This window comes from Euwallacea similis, chromosome 20 (genome assembly GCF_039881205.1).
Source record: "Euwallacea similis isolate ESF13 chromosome 20, ESF131.1, whole genome shotgun sequence".
In the NCBI taxonomy this organism is placed as follows: Eukaryota; Metazoa; Arthropoda; class Insecta; order Coleoptera; family Curculionidae; genus Euwallacea; species Euwallacea similis.
This window is the reverse complement of record NC_089628.1, coordinates 2,798,744-2,820,922: the sequence shown is the minus strand read 5'-3', so window position 1 is coordinate 2,820,922 and position 22,179 is coordinate 2,798,744. Positions and strand designations below refer to the sequence as shown.

General features: G+C 38.9%; 5 protein-coding genes across 7 annotated transcripts; 3 read left to right on the top strand and 2 right to left on the bottom strand.

The window, feature by feature from the left end:
* Positions 1-14: 14 nt before the first annotated feature.
* Positions 15-781, top strand: LOC136415390 (ribonuclease H2 subunit C). Its single transcript, XM_066399947.1, has 3 exons — positions 15-189; positions 295-527; positions 580-781. Exons 1-3 carry the CDS (start codon positions 39-41, stop codon positions 604-606), a joined length of 411 nt encoding a protein of 136 aa, XP_066256044.1. The 5' UTR covers positions 15-38; the 3' UTR covers positions 607-781.
* Positions 782-906: 125 nt separating this feature from the next.
* Positions 907-3,891, bottom strand: LOC136415389 (transmembrane channel-like protein 7). The gene is made up of 3 exons (XM_066399946.1): positions 3,721-3,891; positions 3,405-3,661; positions 907-3,100 (listed from the first exon to the last, which is right to left on the bottom strand). Exons 1-3 carry the CDS (start codon positions 3,884-3,886, stop codon positions 1,205-1,207), a joined length of 2,319 nt encoding a protein of 772 aa, XP_066256043.1. The 5' UTR covers positions 3,887-3,891; the 3' UTR covers positions 907-1,204.
* Positions 3,892-4,558: 667 nt separating this feature from the next.
* Positions 4,559-6,736, top strand: Srp54k (signal recognition particle 54k). Its single transcript, XM_066400346.1, has 9 exons — positions 4,559-4,743; positions 4,828-5,004; positions 5,059-5,288; positions 5,345-5,495; positions 5,550-5,698; positions 5,758-6,019; positions 6,068-6,132; positions 6,187-6,314; positions 6,373-6,736. Exons 1-9 carry the CDS (start codon positions 4,666-4,668, stop codon positions 6,654-6,656), a joined length of 1,524 nt encoding a protein of 507 aa, XP_066256443.1. The 5' UTR covers positions 4,559-4,665; the 3' UTR covers positions 6,657-6,736.
* A 503-nt stretch (positions 6,737-7,239) lies between these two features.
* Positions 7,240-19,833, bottom strand: LOC136415523 (protein dopey-1 homolog). 3 transcript variants are annotated; one of them, XM_066400124.1, is made up of 21 exons: positions 19,147-19,833; positions 18,907-19,093; positions 17,221-17,386; positions 16,778-16,967; positions 16,553-16,728; positions 15,357-16,328; positions 14,100-15,140; positions 13,773-14,050; positions 13,329-13,718; positions 11,639-13,014; positions 11,216-11,579; positions 11,003-11,166; positions 10,774-10,952; positions 10,530-10,722; positions 9,942-10,115; positions 9,551-9,884; positions 9,345-9,497; positions 9,105-9,294; positions 8,861-8,872; positions 8,249-8,416; positions 7,240-8,188 (listed from the first exon to the last, which is right to left on the bottom strand). In XM_066400124.1, exons 1-21 carry the CDS (start codon positions 19,291-19,293, stop codon positions 7,816-7,818), a joined length of 7,227 nt encoding a protein of 2,408 aa, XP_066256221.1. In that variant the 5' UTR covers positions 19,294-19,833; the 3' UTR covers positions 7,240-7,815. The 3 variants fall into 3 exon arrangements, with proteins under 3 accessions (XP_066256221.1, XP_066256222.1, XP_066256223.1); XM_066400125.1 differs by having other exon boundaries at positions 14,100-15,131; XM_066400126.1 differs by lacking the exon at positions 8,861-8,872 and having other exon boundaries at positions 19,147-19,832.
* Positions 19,834-19,928: 95 nt separating this feature from the next.
* LOC136415522 (CDK5 regulatory subunit-associated protein 3) lies at positions 19,929-21,697 on the top strand. The gene is made up of 2 exons (XM_066400123.1): positions 19,929-20,409; positions 20,466-21,697. The coding sequence occupies exons 1-2, from the start codon at positions 20,074-20,076 to the stop codon at positions 21,654-21,656; spliced, it is 1,527 nt and encodes a 508-aa protein (XP_066256220.1). The 5' UTR covers positions 19,929-20,073; the 3' UTR covers positions 21,657-21,697.
* The last annotated feature ends 482 nt before the right edge of the window (positions 21,698-22,179 follow it).

The window sequence follows — 22,179 nt, the reverse complement described above, 5'->3', positions numbered from 1 at the left end:
TCGGGCCAGAAGGTTACCGGTAATAAAGCATAGAAAACATGGCGATCCACATACAGAGCGGGAAAAACAACTTCAATCTTAATTTAAAAAACTGCAAAGTACACAGTATTCCCTCCAAAATCCACGCCGATTGCGATGCCCCCGTATCGTCCTACTTCGAATCAAACGTAAAGACCGGAGAAAATAATGGTAAGAACCTTCCTATGTATTCTCTCTTTGTCACTCTCCTTATTCCCTCAAGGCCCATCCCAGCCCTAATTCCGTACATTACCTCTGTTAAATGTTGTGCTTCAGTGTTATCTGCCTCGTTCCGGGGGTATCCCTTAAAAGGTAGCAAAATCGAGATCCCCAAAGGTTATGTGGGCTTCGTGCTACATGAGAGCATTAAACCTTGTCGAGAAAAAGATGAAAGGAAGTTCTATGTTACCAACAAGTTTCAGGAAGTCACCTATTGGAATTGGAGCAAAATTCCAAGCAAAAATGATCCATTTTTGAAAGCTTTGGATTGGATCGACATAGCTGAGGCTGTAGGTGTTTAGGTCAGTCCAAAGAAATTTGATCAACGTAGTCGTTTTCTAGCTTCACAGACCTGTTTTTGATGAATGACAGTGAGGGATTTTGCTGACTTAACGTGCCTTTGCTTATTGTGATGGTAAAGATGAATGAAATACGAAAATTATTGATAAAAATATTAATTTAAAGAAAAATTTCTTGTGCACAAGCTAATTATAAAATAATTGTTTAAGCTAATACTGTAATAAATAATTAATTGTGGTTACAATTGGAAGTAACTTATACTTATATTGGACGTTAAGCAAGCTTATAGCTGAATAAATAACAGTCTGAGCTTATAACATGTGTGGAGAGTATGTATCATTAAATCAAGAATGCTCAATACATGATTGTTTAAAACACCAAGTTGTTGGATGGATCAGAATAATACAAATAGGTTTAATACACTTCAACTTAATACTAATTTATCAATGAAAACCTAAAGCTTATGTGGAATATTTTGAGATCACCAAGTAAATCATTGGCAAGACTTCTTAGCAGTAAACTGTAAAAATCAATATAATCCTTAAAACTAATGATATCACATTCATATGGATGATAAAAAATCCTGCTAAATTTGGTCACAAGACTATATAATTAAAACTACATACTAAATAAGTCATTTGATCCACCTTTTATGTAAACTAGCCCCTTAGGACTGGATACTACTAGCGTTAGTAATAGTATCTGCATCCATCATTTGCTGCGCTAGCCTTGCTCTCTTTTCCTGCTTAATGAACATTAAAAGCCTATCTATCAAAAACTTCTTGTCTTGCCCTTCCAGCACCAATTGGCTCTTGAGCACCTTCACCATATGCCTGTTAGCTGAGTTGACTGCAGTGTAATAATATAACAACATGATCAAGGCAAGGAAAACGGGAATTGCAAATCCAGGTGTTGTGAGAAATGCCGTTATGCTTTGAACAGTCTGAGGAGTACCCAAAAAAGTCTGCTCGACTAGGCTCCAAATTGAGGTAAGGGCCCTGAATGGGCCGCAAGACACACTGGGAGGTATTTCTGACATGGTCAGCGCTATGGGGGCTAAGGCCACTGGGTATGACACCAGCATGACCACCATGAACATGGAAGTGCTTCTTGAGGCTGTATAAACTATGTCTCCAGGCTTGCAATTTACTAAACACGTGAACTTTTTAACGTAAAAAATGAAGAAAAACACTGCACAAGCCATGGCGCTCATCAAAGGCGCGAAGAAGATCCCCACCCAGCATAAAGATTGGGTGTAAACCACGTCCAAAGCGTGTCTAGGCAAGTCGAAGCTTTGCTCCCCGATTAGCTTAATGAACTTATTGTTAACGTGTCTTGCGACAAAAGCTCTTAGAAAATTGACAACAAAGGTCACCCCTAGTTGGATTGCAAAATCTGTCACTAGCAGCTTATAGATTTGTTGCCCCACGAAAGTCTCCCAACAAGAAATGTCATTGCAACTGGTGCATTCGCTTTTTTCGGTATTATCGTCGCATTTAATTTTTGAATACATGGAAGCATAGAACACCAGCAAGGAAGCTAGCCGTAAGAACACTGTGCGAATAAGTGCCATTCGGATCTCCATTACGGGAGAATACCGCTCGTATGAAATTAGGAACTTAAATATGAAGGGAACTAAAGTGTTTAGCGCTACAATGCACATCGAAGGGAGGAACTCGTAAAGCAATTGTTGCATTTTGGTTTCTGTGTCAGTGGGCGTAGGAAAATCTTTCAATCGTCCCGTGGAATAGCTGAAGGCGTAATAAATGGTCCCTCCACAAACAGTCAAAATCGCCAATACGATGGAGTTAACAAGAAGACGCAGGAAGAAAATAAACCACCTGTCCTGCTTTGACCGGCTCTGCTTCTCCTCTTCTAACCTGCCGATTTCTAGAAGCGTTTTAAGCTCGTTGAAAATAGCTCTGTGCTTCATCAGGGCACTTTTTTCGTTGTGAATGCAAAAGTCCCAACCGGCGAACACCAAATTTGAGTATTGATAGAACTGCCCTTCTCCTTGAATTAGCCGCTCCCGAAACCCTTTGGCCCCAGTCCCCACTATCGCTATCAAAGACACTAGGAAATACACTATAGTTATCAAGATGTAGGCTAAAGGTATGTTGAAGTACATAGTTGTATTGTTAATCAAATAGCTGTAAGTCTTGTTGGGGTAAAATCCGTAAAAAAGGTGACTTCTTTCCAGCGTCCCGCTTCCTTGCACGATACTTAAGTATATATTGGAGCTATTTATGCTGCAGAAGTATTGATCAAAGCAGCTCTCTAAATTGTCGCAACTCATGTCTCGATGATCTAACAAAAGAGTGGGCAAAACGATGAATAGAAACACTAAACAGAACGTGAAAAGATTGAGGAGGAACAGCCATTTGATAAAACGGAAAAACGACACTACCCCGGTTCCATAGTGGCCCTCAATGTGCTTGAGATCGCGCCTCCATAACTCTAACTTTTGATATGAATCCCTAAAACCAGACATGAACCGGTGCCAGGCTTTTTTGCGCTTCCAGTTGAAATTCTCGAATCCCTGCAGTCGAAAGCGCTGCTCATTCTGGAAGGCAAGAAAAAGAGTGTGTTGATGCTGCACCTGAAGTCTGGTGAAATTGGAGATGACATTAAAGTAATTAAACCCCCCTTTCTTATCAGTTTGTATTGTTCTGCTTATGATTCAGATAATTATTATTTAAATCCAGACACAATGCCTGATTAATTTTGATACTTTATTCAATAGATAACAAAAATATTTGGAAGATCATAAAGATCTCTTAATTCCTTGTAATTGCTCTGCATATTTGCAGGATAAAACTCACAATAAAATTGTTCATTTTCATTTAACACATGAAAATAACACTTACCATTATTTTGGCCTTTTCATCCTTTTTCCTGGCCATGGGAATAGGCCTTTCTTTAAGCTTCATTATCTCCCTCCAGGCAGTCTCCTCATTAGACTCAATTTCTGAGAGATCAGCAAGAGTAGATCCATGATCACCTCCCACAGTAGATGCTCTACGATTTACTGTTGAGTCCCTCTGAGACCTGTTTGTAGTGTGTTTCCGTACAGTCGCTTTATTAGCCCTGCTGTCCTGTGTTCTCAAGCGTATTGTAGCTGCCACTGGACATAACAAAACACCAATTTCAACAAAGTTGTGTGCTTTTTACAAAAATTCAAACCTGCTCGAGTTTGAGTGCTTGGCAGCAATGTGGCCAGTCTTTTAGGGTCTTTCCATAGTATATCCATGTCACCATCGCCTGGATAGCTCTCCTGGTAAAATTCTGACCCTGCATTTTCCCACCCTTCCGAACGAGTGCCCTTTTTCTTTTTTTCCCCTCCAGACATTACTCCTTATTTGCGGAGAAGAGTTGTAAAACGCGATTCACTTAGTGTGACATATCCGCTATGAGTGTAATCTTATTTACTTCACATGCCTGTAAACCGAATTAGTAGATAAGTCGTTGAAAAAGAGGGTTTAGATAACCTTTTGAGTGTTGCTTTTCGGTTTATTTGGAGAAAGGAGGAGTCCCATTCATAGTTTTGTTTTCTGTCAATTTTGGCAACTTAAAGCTAAACAAAATTTCGATTCAGTTTGGTGAAAAGCGATTGGGAAAAATGTCAAAGCTGATTGGCTTGTGTTGTGAATGACGTCAGCAATGAAGTTCTAGTTGAGAGTGATGCAATTGGTCATAAGCACAGGCATGAAAGCGATATGCATAGTTGCCATATGTTGTCGAAAATGCAGAACTAGACATTAGATTTTTCGTACGTAATGAGGACACACTAGCGGCAATTGTGATCGATATGCTTGTATGTAATTATTAAAATTTAATATTACATAACTGCAAAATATTTCCTATATTTAGAACGCTTTTAGTGAGCTTATTATTACAAATGAGGAAAAAGCGTTAACTATACATAAATATTGTACAATAGTATAAAGGTGCATCGTGACGTCATAGGAACATTGTCATCACTCCATTCTATTGTTAATCCTCTCCAAACGTCAATTTGACAAATACAGATCAAAATAATTACACGACTCACAATGAACGGATAAATAAATATTCGCAATTATTAAAAGACCCTTTTTCCTGAAAATTAAGCAAAAATAAGCATCTACAATGGTTTTAGCAGACTTAGGGCGTAAAATAACGTCCGCCTTGCATGCTTTAAGCAAAGCCACCATCATAAATGAGGAGGTAAGAGCTTCCAGATGTTTTCTAGGTTAGATCTTTCACTGCCACTTTCAAAAGTTCCCAATTTATATTCTCAAACTTTGAAAGGTTCTCAATGGCATGCTCAAGGAAATATGTGCAGCCCTCCTCGAAGCCGACGTCAACATCAAAATGGTTAAAGCCCTACGAGAGAATGTTCGGGCTGTTATTGACTTTGAAGAGATGGCTGGGGGCCTTAATAAGAGACGCATGATTCAAAGCGCGGTTTTCAAAGAGTTAGTCAAAGTAAGGTGATTTTAGCTTCACACTTAACACCTTCACCAAAACGTCTGGCATTAGCTTGTAGACCCCAGTGTCAAGCCTTATCAACCAGTTAAAGGCAAGCCCAATATAATTATGTTTGTGGGGTTGCAAGGTTCAGGTAAAACTACTACTTGCACTAAACTTGCTTATTATTATCAAAAGAAGAATTGGAAGTCATGTTTGGTGTGTGCAGATACCTTTAGGGCCGGTGCTTATGATCAGGTGAAGCAAAATTGTACTAAAGCAAGAATACCCTTTTATGGAAGGTATTGAGTTTGAAAGCATTTTAAATATATCAGAAATTCCTTCAAAAAATTTTCAGCTACACTGAAGTAGACCCTGTAGTAATAGCACAGGATGGTGTGGAAATGTTCAAAAAAGAAGGTTTTGAAATTATTATTGTAGACACCAGTGGTAGACATAAGCAAGAAGACTCATTGTTTGAAGAAATGTTACAAGTATCAAATGCAGTTGTATGTGTTGTGCAAATTTAAAATTTGAGCAAAACTTCATTAAAACTGTTATAGAAACCTGATAATATCATATTTGTCATGGATGCCACAATAGGGCAGGCTTGCGAAGGCCAAGCTCGTGCCTTTAAAGAAAAAGTTGATGTTGGGTCTGTAATCATCACAAAGTTGGATGGACACGCCAAAGGAGGAGGAGCACTCAGTGCGTATGTAACTTCTATGACTAAATTTATGGAGTTTATTCACACAATCGTTAATAATTTAGGGTTGCAGCGACGAACAGTCCAATAATCTTTATAGGTGTAGGTGAACACATAGATGATTTAGAACCATTTAAAACCAAACCCTTTATTAGTAAATTGCTGGGAATGGGAGATATTGAAGGTCTTATTGATAAAGTTAATGAACTAAAGCTAGAGGATAATGAAGAACTGCTGGAGAAAATCAAACATGGACAGTTTACCTTGAGGGACATGTATGAGCAGTTTCAAAATATAATGAAAATGGGACCCTTTTCTCAGATAATGGTAAATTTGTTGTTTTGGTTTTAAGGGTTTCTTAGCTTAGATTTTCAGGGAATGATTCCAGGCTTCAGCCAAGATTTCATGTCAAAAGGCAGTGAGCAGGAGTCCATGGCAAGGTTTGTTATTTTGGATTTTCAGTGATATAATGTTAGAAAATGATAATTTTCCAGGTTAAAAAAGTTGATGACCATCATGGATAGTATGAATGATGGTGAATTGGATAATAGAGATGGCGCCAAACTATTTTCCAAGCAGCCTCTGCGAATAATTCGTGTAGCTCAAGGATCTGGAGTTACTGGTAATGATATAAAAGCTATATGAAAGAAATGAAAAAATTTTGTGATTATTTTCTTCAGAGAGGGAGGTGAAAGAGTTGATTACGCAATATACGAAATTCGCCGCTGTGGTGAAGAAAATGGGCGGAATTAAAGGCTTGTTCAAAGGAGGTGACATGGCGAAGAACGTGAACCAGAATCAAATGGCTAAGCTCAACCAACAGATGGCTCGGATGATGGATCCGAGGGTGCTGCACCAAATGGGTGGGATGGCGGGGCTTCAGAACATGATGCGCCAGCTTCAGTCTGGGGCTGCGGGAGGACTGGGAGGGTTGGGGAATTTGATGGGCGGTTTTGGGAAATAGAATACAGTGATGGATCATTATTATTTTACTTAAGTTATGATGTAATTTTTTCCGTTGAATATAGTGTAATTTTTTTGGTATATCAGGTGTTTTTTTGAGTAGAAAATGAAAATGCGGCAACGCCGCAATTTGCGGCGCCATGTTGTCTGTTTTATTAAATTTAAAGAAGGTTTTGTAGATTTACTTTGCTCACAAAGTTGCAACTAAAATGCAAACAAATGTTTGCCATTCCTGTAAGAGCAGAACGAATATGTAGAGCATTGAAAAAATCGCAAATAATAAAGGAAAAATTAAATCGCGCCGCTCACCTCAAACACACAACCGCCATTTGCATTTGTCGATCTCAATGGATTCGTGGTATCTTTCTTAACAATCCACCGTGTAGGAAATTTGGCAACATTGAGTTTCTTTTTACCAGCCACCATTTCTTAATAGTTTTACAAAAAGTTCTTCGCAGTAAAAATTTCTCGTGTTTTGTTTTACCACACAGTTAATCGGGGAAAATATGTAGGCAGCGGGTTTTTTTTATAGTGTTCCTGCTCTAAGAGTTTTAGCGCTTTGTGGTACCTGTGATACGCTAAAATAGCAAAACGTATTTATTCACTTTCATATAATTACAACAAATAATAACCGAGGCAATAAAGCCCGATTCGTAATAACATCACAATATAAAATCACATTTTCATAATTTTTAGATATTACATAAATGCGTAACGCGTTTTAGTAAAATTGCACCTACTTCACTATAGAGAGAAAACTATCAATAAATAATTAGGACTCGTCATCAGTTGCGTTGTCGCTTAACACATAATGCGCGGTTTAAAAAAATAAATAACTAAAATTATAATACAATAAACAATATTTCAATATAATGCGAAGGTATAACATGATTAAATGACTACTAATCATTTCGTATAAATACAGATCATTTTTGTACAAAGAAACAAAATTGCCTATGCAAAGATAACTACAATAACAAGTGATAACAACGAGGTCTCATCATCTTCTATATATGCAAATAGGTACATCTTGAAATAGCCGGTATATTTACAAAGAAACACAAATGCACCGCACCTAATACTGATATCTTTGGGCAAAATTATTAAGGCAAATCTATATCGGAAATACTCGCGACTCCTGATATCCCTCCTGGAAGCCCTTACCTGGGAATCCTATCCAAAAAATCACCCTCCACAACCTTATCTATCTTTTCCAAAATCATGTCCAATTGCTTATCAGACTGCCTATCAGTGAACAGGTTGTCACTAGTCATGGACTTGGTGCATTCGCTCCTGTGCCTGTCCGAACAGGAACTCAGCGTCTTGAAGAAGCTATGGAGATCTCTCAGCTTCGATATGCCGTTCATGGTCAACAGGAGCTCGTTGCGTTTCATTGGCAGAACGTCGATTTGAGCGTCTGCGAATTTCTCGTCCATCTGACTCGCTATTCGGACTACATGAGGGGTAAAGCCAATGTGGTCGGTGGATGGAAATTTACTGTTGAGGTCATCGCCTACAAAGGCCCATCTGTACCTGTGGAATATCATCACAAACCAAAATTAATTGATTTAGAAAAAAATAATTTTCACATACATTTGGAATTGCGGTAGTGTGGTGGCAGGCAATAATAGGGCCAAATCTAGCAATTTCGCTGCGGCAAGTTGCAGTCGGAGCCAATGTGGATGGCCCAAGGCGTGCAGACCGTTGCTGCTATTGGTGGCCCAACTTGCGTCCAGCGATGACAACAATTTGATGTGAGAGCTGTTACGGATAACTTGTATCAGCTTTAAATAAAGACACGTTTTTTAAGCTTAGAAAAGGGGGGTTATGAGCAGATATTGGGCGATGAGGTTCTGCTCAATATTTTTGGTGTAAATCCTCCGGAAATTAATAGAAGGCTTATATAATATTTAATAGCCCACAATGTATGGGAAATGCACTGAAATTCCTGAGTAAGTCTCAATCAGGCGCACACCTAACGACTCACTCAATCAACATTAAATATTTCTAAGTTTGATTAGAATCGCCAGAGGGCTGGAACATGCACATATAGGGTGCACCAAAAACACTATTTTCTGTAAGGTCCCTCTTTTCCTTAAAGATCCTCCACGCATTAAAAATGGTTAGTTCAAGTTGACACTAAAGTTGGTTAGTTTCAATGCAGCATGCACAGTATACCTAAACTACAAAATAAGGGTTATTTACCTGTTATTCATTCTGCAGACACCACACCGAACCCAGCGCCAAGCACGAAAAAACGTTTAAATTAGTGATATAAGGAATAAAACAGTCACAAATTTCAATTTAATTCAATGCTAAAACCTTTGAATCACCACTTCATTCGACTGGGGAACTCCCGAAATGAAACAACTCCTCGCAACAAACGACAATGCAAATGAACAAGTTTCGATTGTGATTTTCCCCATGCTTTAACCCAAAAGAAGTTTACCTAAATTCCTCAGTGTCGGTACTTAGTTCCTGTTCGATCTGCAAAAATACTTGCAGCATTTCACTTATTATGATTGGCCAGAGACTGGTCACGTGCAGCGGGCTCATTCGGACTAGAAGCACTCGAAAACACATGAACACTTGCGCCTGGATGCCAGGCACGTTCAGTCTTAAACTCGAAGTCAATTGTTCTAAAATTATAATTGTCAAATTCCGTTATGTGCAAAATTGCTCGGATAACCTTGAATTTCAGGCATGTACTTGGCATACTGGTCGATTTCACTGCAAAATATAACGTAGGCCAACCGTTTGAGGAGCTGGGCCTTTTGCTCGTACTCCTGTTCTCTAGACGAGAAAATGCCTAAGGTTCCACTCTGAGTCATCGAAACGCGACCTGTTGACACAACGTCACAAACCAATAAAAAAAGGATTTCTCCAACGACTCACTCATCAAATCTCTGAAAGTAGTATTGTCATGGGTCATTAGATTGTCCACAATCACCTTCCAAAACTTCAAACAAGAATAATCCATTTGGAACAAACTATTGTCCAACAGCAAATCGAAAACGTCCTTTTTCCACGCTTTGCGAGTGTACTGGTAGCTGCTCAAGCTGGACAATAACTTGGAGCACGCATTGAAGCTAGGCATATTCTTCAAGGTATGCGTTTTTAAGTAGGGCACTATATTGCACATTAATGAGGCCAGGATATTGTTTACTTTATCCTTCTCTGAAGAGCCGAAGCAAATATCCAAGATGGGGGCAAGAATTTCCGCTAAAACCTTCGTGAGAAATATTAGTTACTAATGAAAAAATCAAAAAAAGTGAGGGAACAATACCAACTGGGCCTGCACACTATGACTAGAGCTGTAAACGAGATCTGATGGGGCTCCCGTGGTAAGGCTCGTCTCAGGGGTCGAGTCTTCTTCTTGCTCTCGAACTGCGAAATTACGCCTTAGCCAGGTAGTTTGTTCCAGGCAGGAGCCGCAGACTTGGGAGACACAATCAATGAGCTAAAAATATGGAAAGAGAAACTTGAATAAGCTACTTCAATATTCGTATTAAATTCTTTATCCTCTGATTCAGTTATTTAAATAACTTTTTTTCAGAACTCAGCGAAGTAAACGTATTCAATACAAAGAAAATCACAAAACCATCAAAAGACCATTGACAACGTAAACACAGCTAATATTGCGATGAATAGCAAGTAAATCACACCTGATTACAGGCAATCCAACACACGTCTAGCCTTAAAATAATTAAGCCCAAGGCCAAATTGGACATTGGCTTGATTTACTTAGATTTTGCAACGTTTTTTGAATGGATCCAGTCATTTAAAACTGGCCACCTCTGTCTTAAAGGCGTATAAGGCGTCTCACAATCAACGCACAGTATTATTTTTGAGCCTGACACTATAAGAAACATACCTTTGCGGTGACATCCTGTAAATCCTTCTGATCCTTCCTCTCCTCCAATGGACAGCACTTGATCATCATTTCGTGCAAAATGGCAGCGAGCAGAAACTGCGCAGGTGAACTAAGGGCGTTCACCTCCCTTATCAGGGACAACAAAGATGTCCAAGCCTCAGATAACTGAGTAGCAGAGGCATTGCGCATGTAACTAAAACTAGCCATACAGTACCATCTCCCATTTGTTCTTAAATACGTTTACCAATAAAATAACTCCAATATGGCCATGTCCAAACAAACATCAGGTCCGACTCCCTCGCAGGGCGGAGGATTTTTTATCACAGCGGTCACTGTTTGTACTAGATTGTCGAGTGGGATTACTCGTATGGCCGAAATTAGATATACCAAGTTGCTTTGGCCTGCAGTAGGCTCTGGCAAGACCTGTAAGGTCCATCTTGAATATTATGCATAGAAGGAAAAATATAACTTACGGCCTTGATACTGCTAAAGTGATTTCGCCGCTCGTACCAAGCCACCGCCATTGCGGCCAGAAAACTTGCCCCATGGTGCACGGCTATAGGACTAAGAAATTCAAGTAATTGTTGCTTTACTATTTTGGAGCTTCCATAAACGCTGTCACATTCCACTTCCAGGCCTGAGATAATTCTTTAAGGCTCCAGCGAAGCTTCAACTCATAAACTTACCCACAACAGTCTGCCAAAGTTTGGCTACGCTGGAAATAATCCTTGGCATGTGACTGAGAATAGTTTTCCTGGCGAGTTGGTAGTGGTCTGAATTTTGTTTGGTAGAAAAATTAATGTCAGTGCCCAATGGAGAGAAAAACACGTTCATGAGGTTATTTAAAATCTCTCCTGGATTGGTGCCAGTGGGGGTGATCGCAGAGGGGGGCACGTTTTGATTTATGGTTTGCGTAGCATCCAGAAGGCAGTAATGGCACAGAATAGTCAGAGATTCTAATTGTACCACTGTGTAGTCGGCACCGAGTTCGAAGTCATCCAATTTGGATGCTTTATAGCTGGACGCTATTTTCTCGATATTATTACAAACCTGGGTTGAAAAGAAGAAATCAACTAAAAGAACTGCTCGATGGAGCTCAAAGCAGTTACCTGATGGATAACACTCATAGAAATCTGCTTTAAATTATCCCCAAAATAAGGCAAACAACAGCATACCATATTCAACCACTTCTCATGCATGTTCCTCATGTTCTCATTGCGCAGGGCGCTCAAAATAGCTGAGAGAAAGATCTGCTGCTTCGGTATCAAAACTGTTGGTTTATAGTTGAGATGCTCCCCACTAGGAGCATCCGCATTTACTTGTGCTAGTGCAGACTTTGGTGCGGGAAATATGGAATGTTCCAGAACTATTAACGATTGAATCAACCTTAATAGTTGGATTTGGAAAGCCTCCACGTGCTCCCCCATTCTGTTCTCCGAATTGCACGGCTGAAAGTTGTTGAACAGCAGTACATCCTCCGCGAACGTCATGTCATGATCGAAATTTCTCACTGACGTTAATACGCAATGCAGCAACGTCTTCTGAATCTTGCACTTTACCAACAAATCGGCGATATAGCTGGCGAATCCCTTATTCGAATTTTCCTCGATCATCGTTATCAAATTTCTCACGATCGTATGTAATATTTCCAGCGATTCAAGCTGTATTCGCGTGTTGATCTCCAATTCGTCAAACATCGGAGTCGAATCTTCGAAGCAAGGAAAAAATGTTCTGGCATAATTGAGGCAAATTAACAAGATGACATCTAGGAACATGTAACCGCGGTAGAAATTGACGTGCTCTTGGCTGAGATCTCCAACGAAGCCCTGTCCGACAAGGCTCTTTCTGTGCCTTGCCAAGAGGTACAAAATATCGTTACTTTTCAGGTTTTTAATGCCACTCGTAGCGGAGCACTTAATGAAGAGCTGAGGATTAACCAAAATACAATTTTTCAGAGTATGCAGGGCATAAATGACTTGGTTCGAGTCGAAGAGCTCGTAGTACAAGCACATGTGCGAATGAATAGGGTATAAGTCGAAATTCTTTGAGTTTGAAGTATTAATCTTGCTCCTCAAATCCAATTCAGTGGGTCTCCCAGAAATGTGCAAAGGAATTTCACTCTCTCCGTCCACTTTCCTGCAAACCTCATCAATTATCTTATTCAAAATTCCGGTAACTATTGCATATTCCTCATCTTTGCCTTTAAAAAACTCTTCAGCGCTTTTACTTAACTCCAGTTCCCCGTGCAAGTTAGAAGAATCGGAAATGCAATAAGACCAACTTTGCACTAGAGAACTTTCCTCAGGCTGTATGTTACTTTTTTCGTCGAAACTGCGAGATTTTGGCAGTTTGAGGTTCTTAATGCCGTTGGAAATCGGTTCCATGCTTTCCAGGAGGGCCTTCTTGCCGTTATCCACTAAGGCGGTAATGATTTCGGATTTCCTTTGTTGTTGTTTTAAGGAGTCATATCCGCTGTCTCGGTCGCCTAAGTGAAAATACAAAATTAATATTATTAGAATTTATTTTACTCACGTCTTGTTCAGAAGAATACTAAACAGTGTAAGAATCGTTGTGAGATAGTGAATGAATTTTTAAAATGCTGCAAACAACTAAACATAGAGGAAATCTCCGGTAGGGAAAATAATGTCTGGTCAACATGGTGAAGGAATGCATTTTGCCTTTCAAAAGTACCGATTAAAAACTCGATTTTTAAATAACTTAGCTTATCTTGAGTTCGTCCTATTTGATTACTTTTACTTACAGGATTTTAAATAATGTTTCTAAACTGGCAAAACTTACCTGGCATAGAATCGCACTTGTCATACAGCTTCCTTTCGATTGAATCGTCAATGCTAATAGTATTGTCATTGCTAGACAAACTGTCCAAGGAACTATGTGAACTTCTCCTAGCATAGGATCCATCTAGGCCTACGGGATAAATCTCCTTGTTACTCAGAGGATTAACGATAAGCTTGACATTGTTCTTAGAGTGTTTGTCCAAGTTGGGTGAGACATTGTAGGCTTTAAAGTCTTTATTCTTCTTAGTCACCACACCAACACTATCCTCCAGTAAACTGGCGGTCATATTTATGGCGGAAGCGTACTTTTTGCCCGACTTCGAAAAGGCAAACCAGCGCTTTTTGGGCGATTTCGGTTGAGGACTGTCGGTCATATGATACATTACGTTGCCTAGAAACATATAAAAAATTCTTTACTTGAATTCAACAACTCGTACGACCTTACCGTTGACATTACTGACAGCATAAATTTTCTTAGCTTGAGATTCTTCTAATTTTTGATTGTCCTGATCGGAGGACTCATGGTGCGTGTCACTGTCCTGTATATTTACGTGTCGGATCGACACCCTGGCAGTGTTACTGGCCAACAATTTAATTAAAATCGGATTTAAAATCCTAGGAATGTCGTTGTGGAGAAGGCTGTGAGTGAGGAAGGACTCTGCCAGCAACTGCAGCGCAGGCTTTTCTTTGTTTTGCAGCATGTCCAGAATTTTCAAGAGAGATCTGCGAAATCACAATAAGCGTTCTATAGAAAAAATTTCATTGAACTTACCTATCGAAGCTCCTTGTATGGTGATCTTGGGGTGGCAATTTGATGTTAAGATCCCTGCCCAAGTGCCACAACATGCAGAACTGCTTTATGTAATTCGAAGTTACATGCTGGTCACACAAATATTGACCTATTACTTGCTCCACGAATAGTTTACTATCAAATGTGTTATGTATCTGATACAGCAACGTAATGCACAGCATCAGTTGATTTTGGTTGCGCACAGTTCCTAAGAAAGTCCAGAGGATCTTCGCCATTTCTTCAATGACCAATGTATTTTCCTCCACATAACGTACGTGCCGGTGCTCCAAAATTCCATTAATAATTACACTCTTTTCACTTTCGTAGGTCTTCAAGTAATTCTGGTTCTTTGACAGGCTGAAGATTTCTAGCATGGTGTTCATGGCAGTCAGCTGGGTTTCCCTTGAAGCCTCATTGGAGCACGAGGATGCTATTAAAGCCTCCAACCAAAGAGGAATTTTCTTGTCGGTGGTGCTAGCCAAGAGGTTTGGAAAGGCGCAAAACTCCAAAAGAATATTCGAGGCCACTCCCATGGCGTTTTCATAAGTGGAATTGGCTCGCGAACACACCTGGTGCATGCTACTTAAACATCTAAGCTTGAAGGTGCTGTTGTAGTCTATTGGATTGAACTGGTTGTTTTCGTTGGACAATCGCCTGTCTAGCAGCGTCATTAGGTCTTTGGTCCGTTGCTGCTTGTCGAAAACTAGATTTTTGAAGAAAGCCTTAATGTCGGTATTTGGCAGTATTTTGCACTTAACAAAAGTGACATAAAACTTCTTATATTCCTCCAGGCAGCCCAGGAAGTGTTTATTTTCGTATTTGGTCAATGGCAGCGATGGAGGGGTGCTCTCCTTGGAAGAACTTTCAGGGGTTCCGTCCGTAGCAGAACCAGTGCCAATGTCTGCTTCCTCATTTCTCAAATCGTACAATTTGGAACTGGATTTGGATTTCTTATTCTTTGACTTTTTATCTATTTTTGGACTCGTTTTATCTTTTTTCTTGAGGAATTGGTTGCTGTAAGACCTAATTAAGTTATTATCAGTTGTAATTATATATCAATTGTTATGAAGAGTTAGCTGGCTGTTTCTCGCACCACACGCAATGTTGCCAATAAATCTACATATAACAATTTTACATTGAAAATGTAGAAAATGCAGCAACGTTGCACATGGGGCACGCCATTCTCTCGCATTCGCCCAAAATTTCACTCTAAAATAAAAACTATCGTTATCGTCTTACCTTTCTCTCGCTAAATCATCCACAGTTAGCTCATGTTTGTCCACGAAACCATTCAAATTTTCGCTAATCTTCGAGTCAGACTTACTCTTTTCTATGGTGCGCTGCTCCTCGCCCTCTCCCACTTTAATTTCATCGCTCTTTTGCTGCTTCTCTAGCAGTTCTGCAGCGGCTTCCTCTTCAATTTGCCTCTGAATCTGCGTCATAGTTATCGGTTGAATTTTCGTCAAAATCTTTGTGCACAATTCCAAGCTCTTGAGTATTTCATATTGGTTTAGCTCTGCAATGTTGGCATTCAGGGCTGAGATTATTTTGTTGAACAAACTGGGGAGGATGTTAGAGGTATTTTCTGCATAAGATTCTATGGGGATGATGTCCAACAGGAAATCGGTCAAAATGCACAATTCCAAGATGTACGGAGGCCCGCTGCCGATTTCGTTCACTTGACAACGGTCCCGATACTTAAATTTCTTGATGTTGCTCACTGCTTCGTCATAGAGTTTTTCTATGTAGCTCCAAATGTAATAGCTCTGTAGAGTGTTGAATAGCAAATTTGCATTCTTGACCAATTCCTGACAATTCTTGCTGACAAACTGCTTGCTCAAGTTATTTTCGCTGGATTTCAAGCTGCTCAAATCTCCGTTAAATGAAACGCATCTGACTGTTAAGTTCTTGTGCTTTTGCAGGTTCAGACACGAAAGATAGAGCGTACGAAACACGTCGTATAAAATGCCGTCTAGGATTACGGGCCCGATTTGAGGCTTTTCAAAGAGAGAAGTTAATAGTCTGTAGGATTTCACTTCGATTGGGACGCTGGTGCTAGAATTTTTCAAGATATCTTTGATACCGTCATTTAAGAGATCGTAAGCTATAGAGTGGGCGGGCGTAGGAGGGATTTCTTCAGGTTGTTCCCCGTCTATTTGGACTAGAGGGATGTTTTTCATTTCATATTCAAGAAGCCACGAATAGAGGCGTCTGAAATGTAGAAGAAACATGTTTTTTAGGAATAACAAATGGCTTGATATCGCTTTAAAAAGATTAGAAATATCACAAATACGTAATTACTGTTTTTCTAAAATTAGGAATTCCTGTCAATAGTTATTTTTGTTTTTATCAGAAATAACTTGATAGTTACTTAAACGTTTAATAGAAGATAAGAAAGATTACGTTATCTGTAAAACATACGCCGCACCACTCACCGATTCAAAGACATGTCCCTCCTTAAGATGGTAGTCAACGCCGCTGTGACCAGCCGCACCATATCAGCATACAAAAGCTGTTTGTTTTGCATGGGAAAGCACACCATCAAGAGATCGAGCGCTGAGCGTTGTACTAAAACACTGGAGTCCTGTACTGCGGCGCAAAGCCCCGATACCTAATTTTAAACGCTCATAATTGTGCCCCATAAGGGTGAAAACAGTTACCATTAATCCTATGTCATGCCCCATCAAATACAACTGATCTTCCATGGGATATTTCCGACTATAATGGGCGAAAACATAAGTGACTGCGGGCAATCGCACTGGGCTGTTATTGGCCACGCATTGCCATATGCAAGTATAGAAATATGGAGGTCCCACACCGTCACAAACGTCTTCAAGCAGCTTGTTGGTCCTATATCGTTTTATTAAATTGGGATGATTAACAAGAGTAATGGATTTTATTTCATACTCTCCCCATAGATTTGTTTATACGGTCAGTATCATTGTTAAATATACACACATTGAGTTTGCCATATTATCAAGAAACATTGTGACGATTTGAAATGCAAATCCATCGCAAATTAGATGACACAGTATGAAATAAAATAATACATGATACATGTCCATTAAGTGTTGTCACCCTACTAGGCGTAAATAATTATTACCGGTCGAAGTGGTCTGTTCCGGTGTCAAGACCTGGTAAAATACCGCTGAGAAATCCGCTCAAAGCTGGCCTCAAGCGATCTCCCAGTGGGACGAAATGGTTCTCGTAGATCGTGAGGAGGGTTGGACGAATATTCATGGCTGCATGGCTCATTAGCGGAAATAGACCTTGAAGGGGAGAAACAGGGAGACATATTACACCTGCGGTTCGTAACATTCCAATTTCTAAAGTATGCTTTTGTTATCTACGCAATAAAGTAAATATTTACTTATCTCAACAAGGATTCACACATATCACTGCTAAATTCCTTGAGAATAGAAATGTTATTTTTATAAGGATACTTATGTAAATATTAGAGCCAGTTCTGGTGGAAGTTAGCAAAATACACTTTATGGGGATGCAATTGAGACTCTTGATTTCTTCTCTCAACTTCTGTACTTGAAAGCAAGCAGTAATTAAATTCCTTTGAAAGAAAAATGGTCAAAGTAGTGATAACAAAATATCAACAGAGCAGAAGACTTGACTATAAGGGAATCCCCGAAAAACGTTAAGAATAGCTGAGAAGCAGCCACACCCAAAATTGCCCAAAGCAATAGACGTAGCTCATCACATTACGTTTTTATTTAAAGACCTTCGTTTGCAACAACAGCAAACAACTGGAAAAAAAAAACGAATGTACTAAAAACTGGTAGATACACATCTGCTTTACGAAGCAAAGGAATTACCTCTCGGATTCGACGAGGTGATTCGAAACTGATGAGGTTTCATTAAGTCATTAGAGAAAAGGCACGTTCTGTTAAACGTAAATATTATTTCGCCGTGTTAAGCATTAGCTGCTCATATATTCTTAATACTTTGCAGTTAATAAGTAGGCTGAAGTATGACCCCGTAGCATAAACAATGTCTTCAGTCATAAGTAAACCTGATAACCCTGTTTGTTTGTACTGCGTTGTTATGATTGCTCAAAGTTTATATCTCAATTCAAAATGTGGATTTATTTCGAAATTTCCCCTCAGGCATTAGGGAATAGTAGAAGTATATTGCCCCAAAAGTTTTATAAAGACAGCCTCAGTAATTAAATGCTCCCACTAGTTAATTAAATTATCCACCATGTTAATTTTAGCAGTAAACAGCTTGAACTGAATCATACGACCTCGCTTTTGAAAACGCATTTGCGCCTAATAAGTGTATGTTACCCGTGTGTGGATAGAATTACTCATTTTGTTGCAGCCCAAAACGTTTACAGCCAGTGATAAATCACCCTTTACTGCTGGAATATTGACATAAACATAATAGCAACATTTAGACTAAAAAGATAAGACGAAATTCTAGTGAACTAAACCACATTAACTGCTATAATGCTAAAACTAGCCTCCTTACTGATATATTTCAGAGATATAAAATATGTTTTAGCGCAACAAGTATTCATTGAGCATCACAAGGATCAAATATCTGCATCGGGGAATTGGGAGGACAAAAATAGAACTTAAATTGAGTTTGATTTGATAGACCTGAAGGTCAAGACTATTATACCACACCTACAAGGTCACAGCATAAAATCAATTTTATACTAAAAAATATTACATAAGAAACTGACACACAAAAGACAAGTCTGATCTCAAAAGAACCAGCAATAACTCCGTTGAACATACACCCACACTCAAATTTAAACAATTATAACACCTACCAGAGCTGTAAATAAACAATTCGCAGGCCAGTCTATTGGTCCCCATGCAGCGAAATATAATATCATAGGTCTCTAGAGCTTTAAGGTGGACCCCTGAAGGCAACGCTGGGTGCATACACTGGGCCAGTCGTTTGCTAATTTTTATCCTTCGTGGAATCACTGGGAACTTGGTGTAACTTAGTAAAACCTGTTAGGGCGCTCTATGAGCCTTACAGATTTGTTATTTACGTTCAAAGATACCTTGTTGAGTTTTCCTAAGGCCGAAATAAGGTCAGCCCATTCAGATGTATAATCGAAGTTCTTTAGGGCCTTATCCACTGCAGCCACATACATGCGGTACTTCGAGTCTTTCATTAGGTCGTACTCTTCCATCGTTATTGTGGTCATGTCGATTAGCCCCTACTAGGGGCTTTGAGGCGGTGTTTGTTGATCTTGGCTTTTTGTTTACTGTGCACTGACCCTATGTGTTTATTTATAGAAAAATTCTGCGTTAAAAATAAAACATCGAATACTGCTAAAGGCTTTAAGCGACAACAATTTGGATAGGCGCTATTAATAGTGTCAAGACCTCTTTCTAAATAATTATTAACGACTTTAGGAACTTGACATAAACAATGCTCGCCTTGGCATCGGAATATTTTTGTCGACGTGTTGCTTTCGGAGAAATTTGTCGCTTTTTCTACTCATTTCACTAGAGAAATTTCACGTGTAAACTGGCAAGAAAACCACAAAATAAACTCAGTTCGCTGGCAATGTGCAACACCATCGTGCATTTTTAATTTGATCTACGTAGGAAAAAGGAAAATTGAAAAATTCTTTTGACTGACATTTGAGAAAAAACAGCGACGTTTAACCTCCCTACAAACAAAAGAGAAACTTCTGACGTAGGCACCTCATCTAGTTCTCTTGTTTCTCACAAGACAAAGTGAACAAAACATAATTTATTATCAAAGATATCGTGGCTCCACCTATAAAAAAACTAGCGAAACAAGGGGAAATCGGCGCGATCATTTAAGACAGCGCAATCAAACGACACCGAATCAGCTGATTACCATAACAATTTGACGTCTCCGAATTATTACTAAAATTTACAAATTCCCTACCAATTTACTCATTATTAATATTTAACATATGGACAATTAACAATCAAACATTCACTATTTAACAATGGACGAGCAAAACATCCCTATCGACATAAACACCACCAAATTGTTGGAGTGGCTGGTGTCTAGAAGGCACATTCCCAAAGATTGGCAAATTAACATCTTAAAGGTGAGGGAAAAGATCAACAATGCCATCCAGAACATGCCAGTGCATGAGGGCATAGTGAAGCTGGTCAGCAGACAACACATCAACTATTTTCATTGCATTAGGATAGTTGATATTCTCAAGGAAACTGAAAAGGACAGCAAGAATATTTTTGGAAGGTATGGATCCCAACGCATGAAAGACTGGCAAGATATTATTGGAGCCTACTTGAAAGATAACATTTATCTAGCAGAAGTAAGAGTCTTCTATATATCTACTATTCAATTAATTTAACAATGTCTTCTTTTAAGGTTGCCTCAATGCTCATTCGTAATGTCTCCTATGAAATCCCAAGTCTGAAAAAACAGATCCAAAAACTGGAGCAACTGCAAGCTGAAAGTGAAAAAAAAATTAAAGATTGTAATAAATCTGAGGCAGTCTCCCAAAAGGAGTTTAATGCTGCATGTGAGCAATTAGGCATTAAAGGACTAGACATCAGAAAAGAACTTTTAGAATTGCTAAAAAAGCTTCCTAATATCTATACTGAAACTGCTGAAAAAATAAAAATTGTAAAGCCTGCAATAGAGCTTTATATTGCCTTCAACAAATTCCTTTCTGGTCAAGACATTGATTTTCAAATTTTGCCCACATTGACTTTCTTAATCAACAATGGCAATACTACAAGTTACGAGTTTATGTACGGAGAAAAACCTTTGAAAATTGAAGACTCAGACACTCCAACATTAGAGAGTGAAGAAGCTGAAAGTAATGAAATAAATTTTGGTGACGAAGGGGGAGAAATTGACTTTGGAGATCAAGTGGTCCTGGAAAACCCTCAAAGCAATGGCTCCTCACGAGGCTCCTCCCAAGAGGAATCATTTGAAATAATCAATTATGAAGACATTGACCAATCCCTAGAAATTAATTTAGAAGAATCAGGCATTGTAGTGGAACAATCTGGTCAGGATGGTGGAGTTGCTCGTAAAGAAGAAGCCTTTACAATCTTGGACAACCCACAATACAGGGAGCAGATTATAAATGACTTAACAGAGCTACAAGCCTTTATGAAAATGAGGCTGTTTGAGATGTCCCACGAATCTGACTTACTTTCAATGTCCCAAATGCAAGAAGCACCAACCATTTTGCAAATGCAAACTTTAGAAACCATCAACAATTTGTCTGATTGTGTGAATATTGCCTTGGAGTGTTTGACCAACAAAAGAATCCAGCATTTGCACCAAATTAAACATTCACCAAATTACATGGACATTTTAACTGCAAGTTTAAGGCAGAAGTTGAACATTGGGGAAAGAATGAGGTCAACAAAAGCTGTGCTTGAGAAAAAAATTAAAGAGAATGGAGAAGAGATTAGGAAGTTGGAGCCTGTGATTAAGTTGCTTATTGAGAAAACTAAGGAATTGCAAAGGGAAATTCAGGAGGACATTTCTAAGAAGTATAAGGGCAGGATTGTCAATATAGTGGGGGGTGTCAATATGCTTTAGAGGTGTAGAACATATAACGAGAAATATATTTTCGTTTTATGTTGTGATGAAAGGTTTTATTATTGTATTGTTTGCTTTTGGTGTTGTACCTCTTACCGTGAGAGTAAGTATGTAATTGATGTAAATATACTCAATATATTTTTCATAGTAAATGTACCTGATTGTAGTCGACCAGTCATACACATTATTGTGAAATACCTTAAGGATTTTATTAACTTATTATATTTGTTTTTTTCACACGATCAGGACTTGTATGGATAGGGCATCAGAAATCTCTAAAACATCGTCAATTAAACATTCAAAAAACTATTTCTATCTTGTACAGTCTTTTTTAACACTTTGAGGCATATTTTTCTGTATTAATTATCGCAATATAATAATTATATTAACATTCCTGTAAGAAAACTTTCACCTTAGTGACAAAAAATAGATTTAGTAATCTGTGTAGTCTGGCGTTAAAGTGAAACAATCTGAACAGGATGGCGGAGTGGATAGTAAAGGAGATCTTAAGTCCTAGGCAACC

Excerpts from the sequence above, each read along its gene's own strand:
- LOC136415389 (XM_066399946.1), bottom strand. The coding sequence starts at position 3,886 with ATGTCTGGAGGGGAAAAAAAGAAAAAGGGCACTCGTTCGGAAGGGTGG. Across the intron at positions 3,662-3,720 it reads AAGCACTCAAACTCGAGCAG|TGGCAGCTACAATACGCTTG; the intron begins GTTTGAATTTTT and ends TGTTATGTCCAG. Across the intron at positions 3,101-3,404 it reads ATGAAAAGGCCAAAATAATG|AATGAGCAGCGCTTTCGACT; the intron begins GTAAGTGTTATT and ends CTTGCCTTCCAG.
- LOC136415390 (XM_066399947.1), top strand. The coding sequence starts at position 39 with ATGGCGATCCACATACAGAGCGGGAAAAACAACTTCAATCTTAATTTA. Across the intron at positions 190-294 it reads AAAGACCGGAGAAAATAATG|TGTTATCTGCCTCGTTCCGG; the intron begins GTAAGAACCTTC and ends GTTGTGCTTCAG. Across the intron at positions 528-579 it reads GGATCGACATAGCTGAGGCT|CTTCACAGACCTGTTTTTGA; the intron begins GTAGGTGTTTAG and ends GTCGTTTTCTAG.
- LOC136415523 (XM_066400124.1), bottom strand. The coding sequence starts at position 19,293 with ATGACCACAATAACGATGGAAGAGTACGACCTAATGAAAGACTCGAAG. Across the intron at positions 17,387-18,906 it reads ATTGTTTATTTACAGCTCTG|GTCTATTTCCGCTAATGAGC; the intron begins GTAGGTGTTATA and ends CTCCCCTTCAAG. Across the intron at positions 13,015-13,328 it reads CAAGTGCGATTCTATGCCAG|GCGACCGAGACAGCGGATAT; the intron begins GTAAGTTTTGCC and ends ATTTTCACTTAG.
- Srp54k (XM_066400346.1), top strand. The coding sequence starts at position 4,666 with ATGGTTTTAGCAGACTTAGGGCGTAAAATAACGTCCGCCTTGCATGCT. Across the intron at positions 5,289-5,344 it reads AGAATACCCTTTTATGGAAG|CTACACTGAAGTAGACCCTG; the intron begins GTATTGAGTTTG and ends AAAAATTTTCAG. Across the intron at positions 5,496-5,549 it reads TACAAGTATCAAATGCAGTT|AAACCTGATAATATCATATT; the intron begins GTATGTGTTGTG and ends AAACTGTTATAG.
- LOC136415522 (XM_066400123.1), top strand. The coding sequence starts at position 20,074 with ATGGACGAGCAAAACATCCCTATCGACATAAACACCACCAAATTGTTG. Across the intron at positions 20,410-20,465 it reads ATAACATTTATCTAGCAGAA|GTTGCCTCAATGCTCATTCG; the intron begins GTAAGAGTCTTC and ends TCTTCTTTTAAG.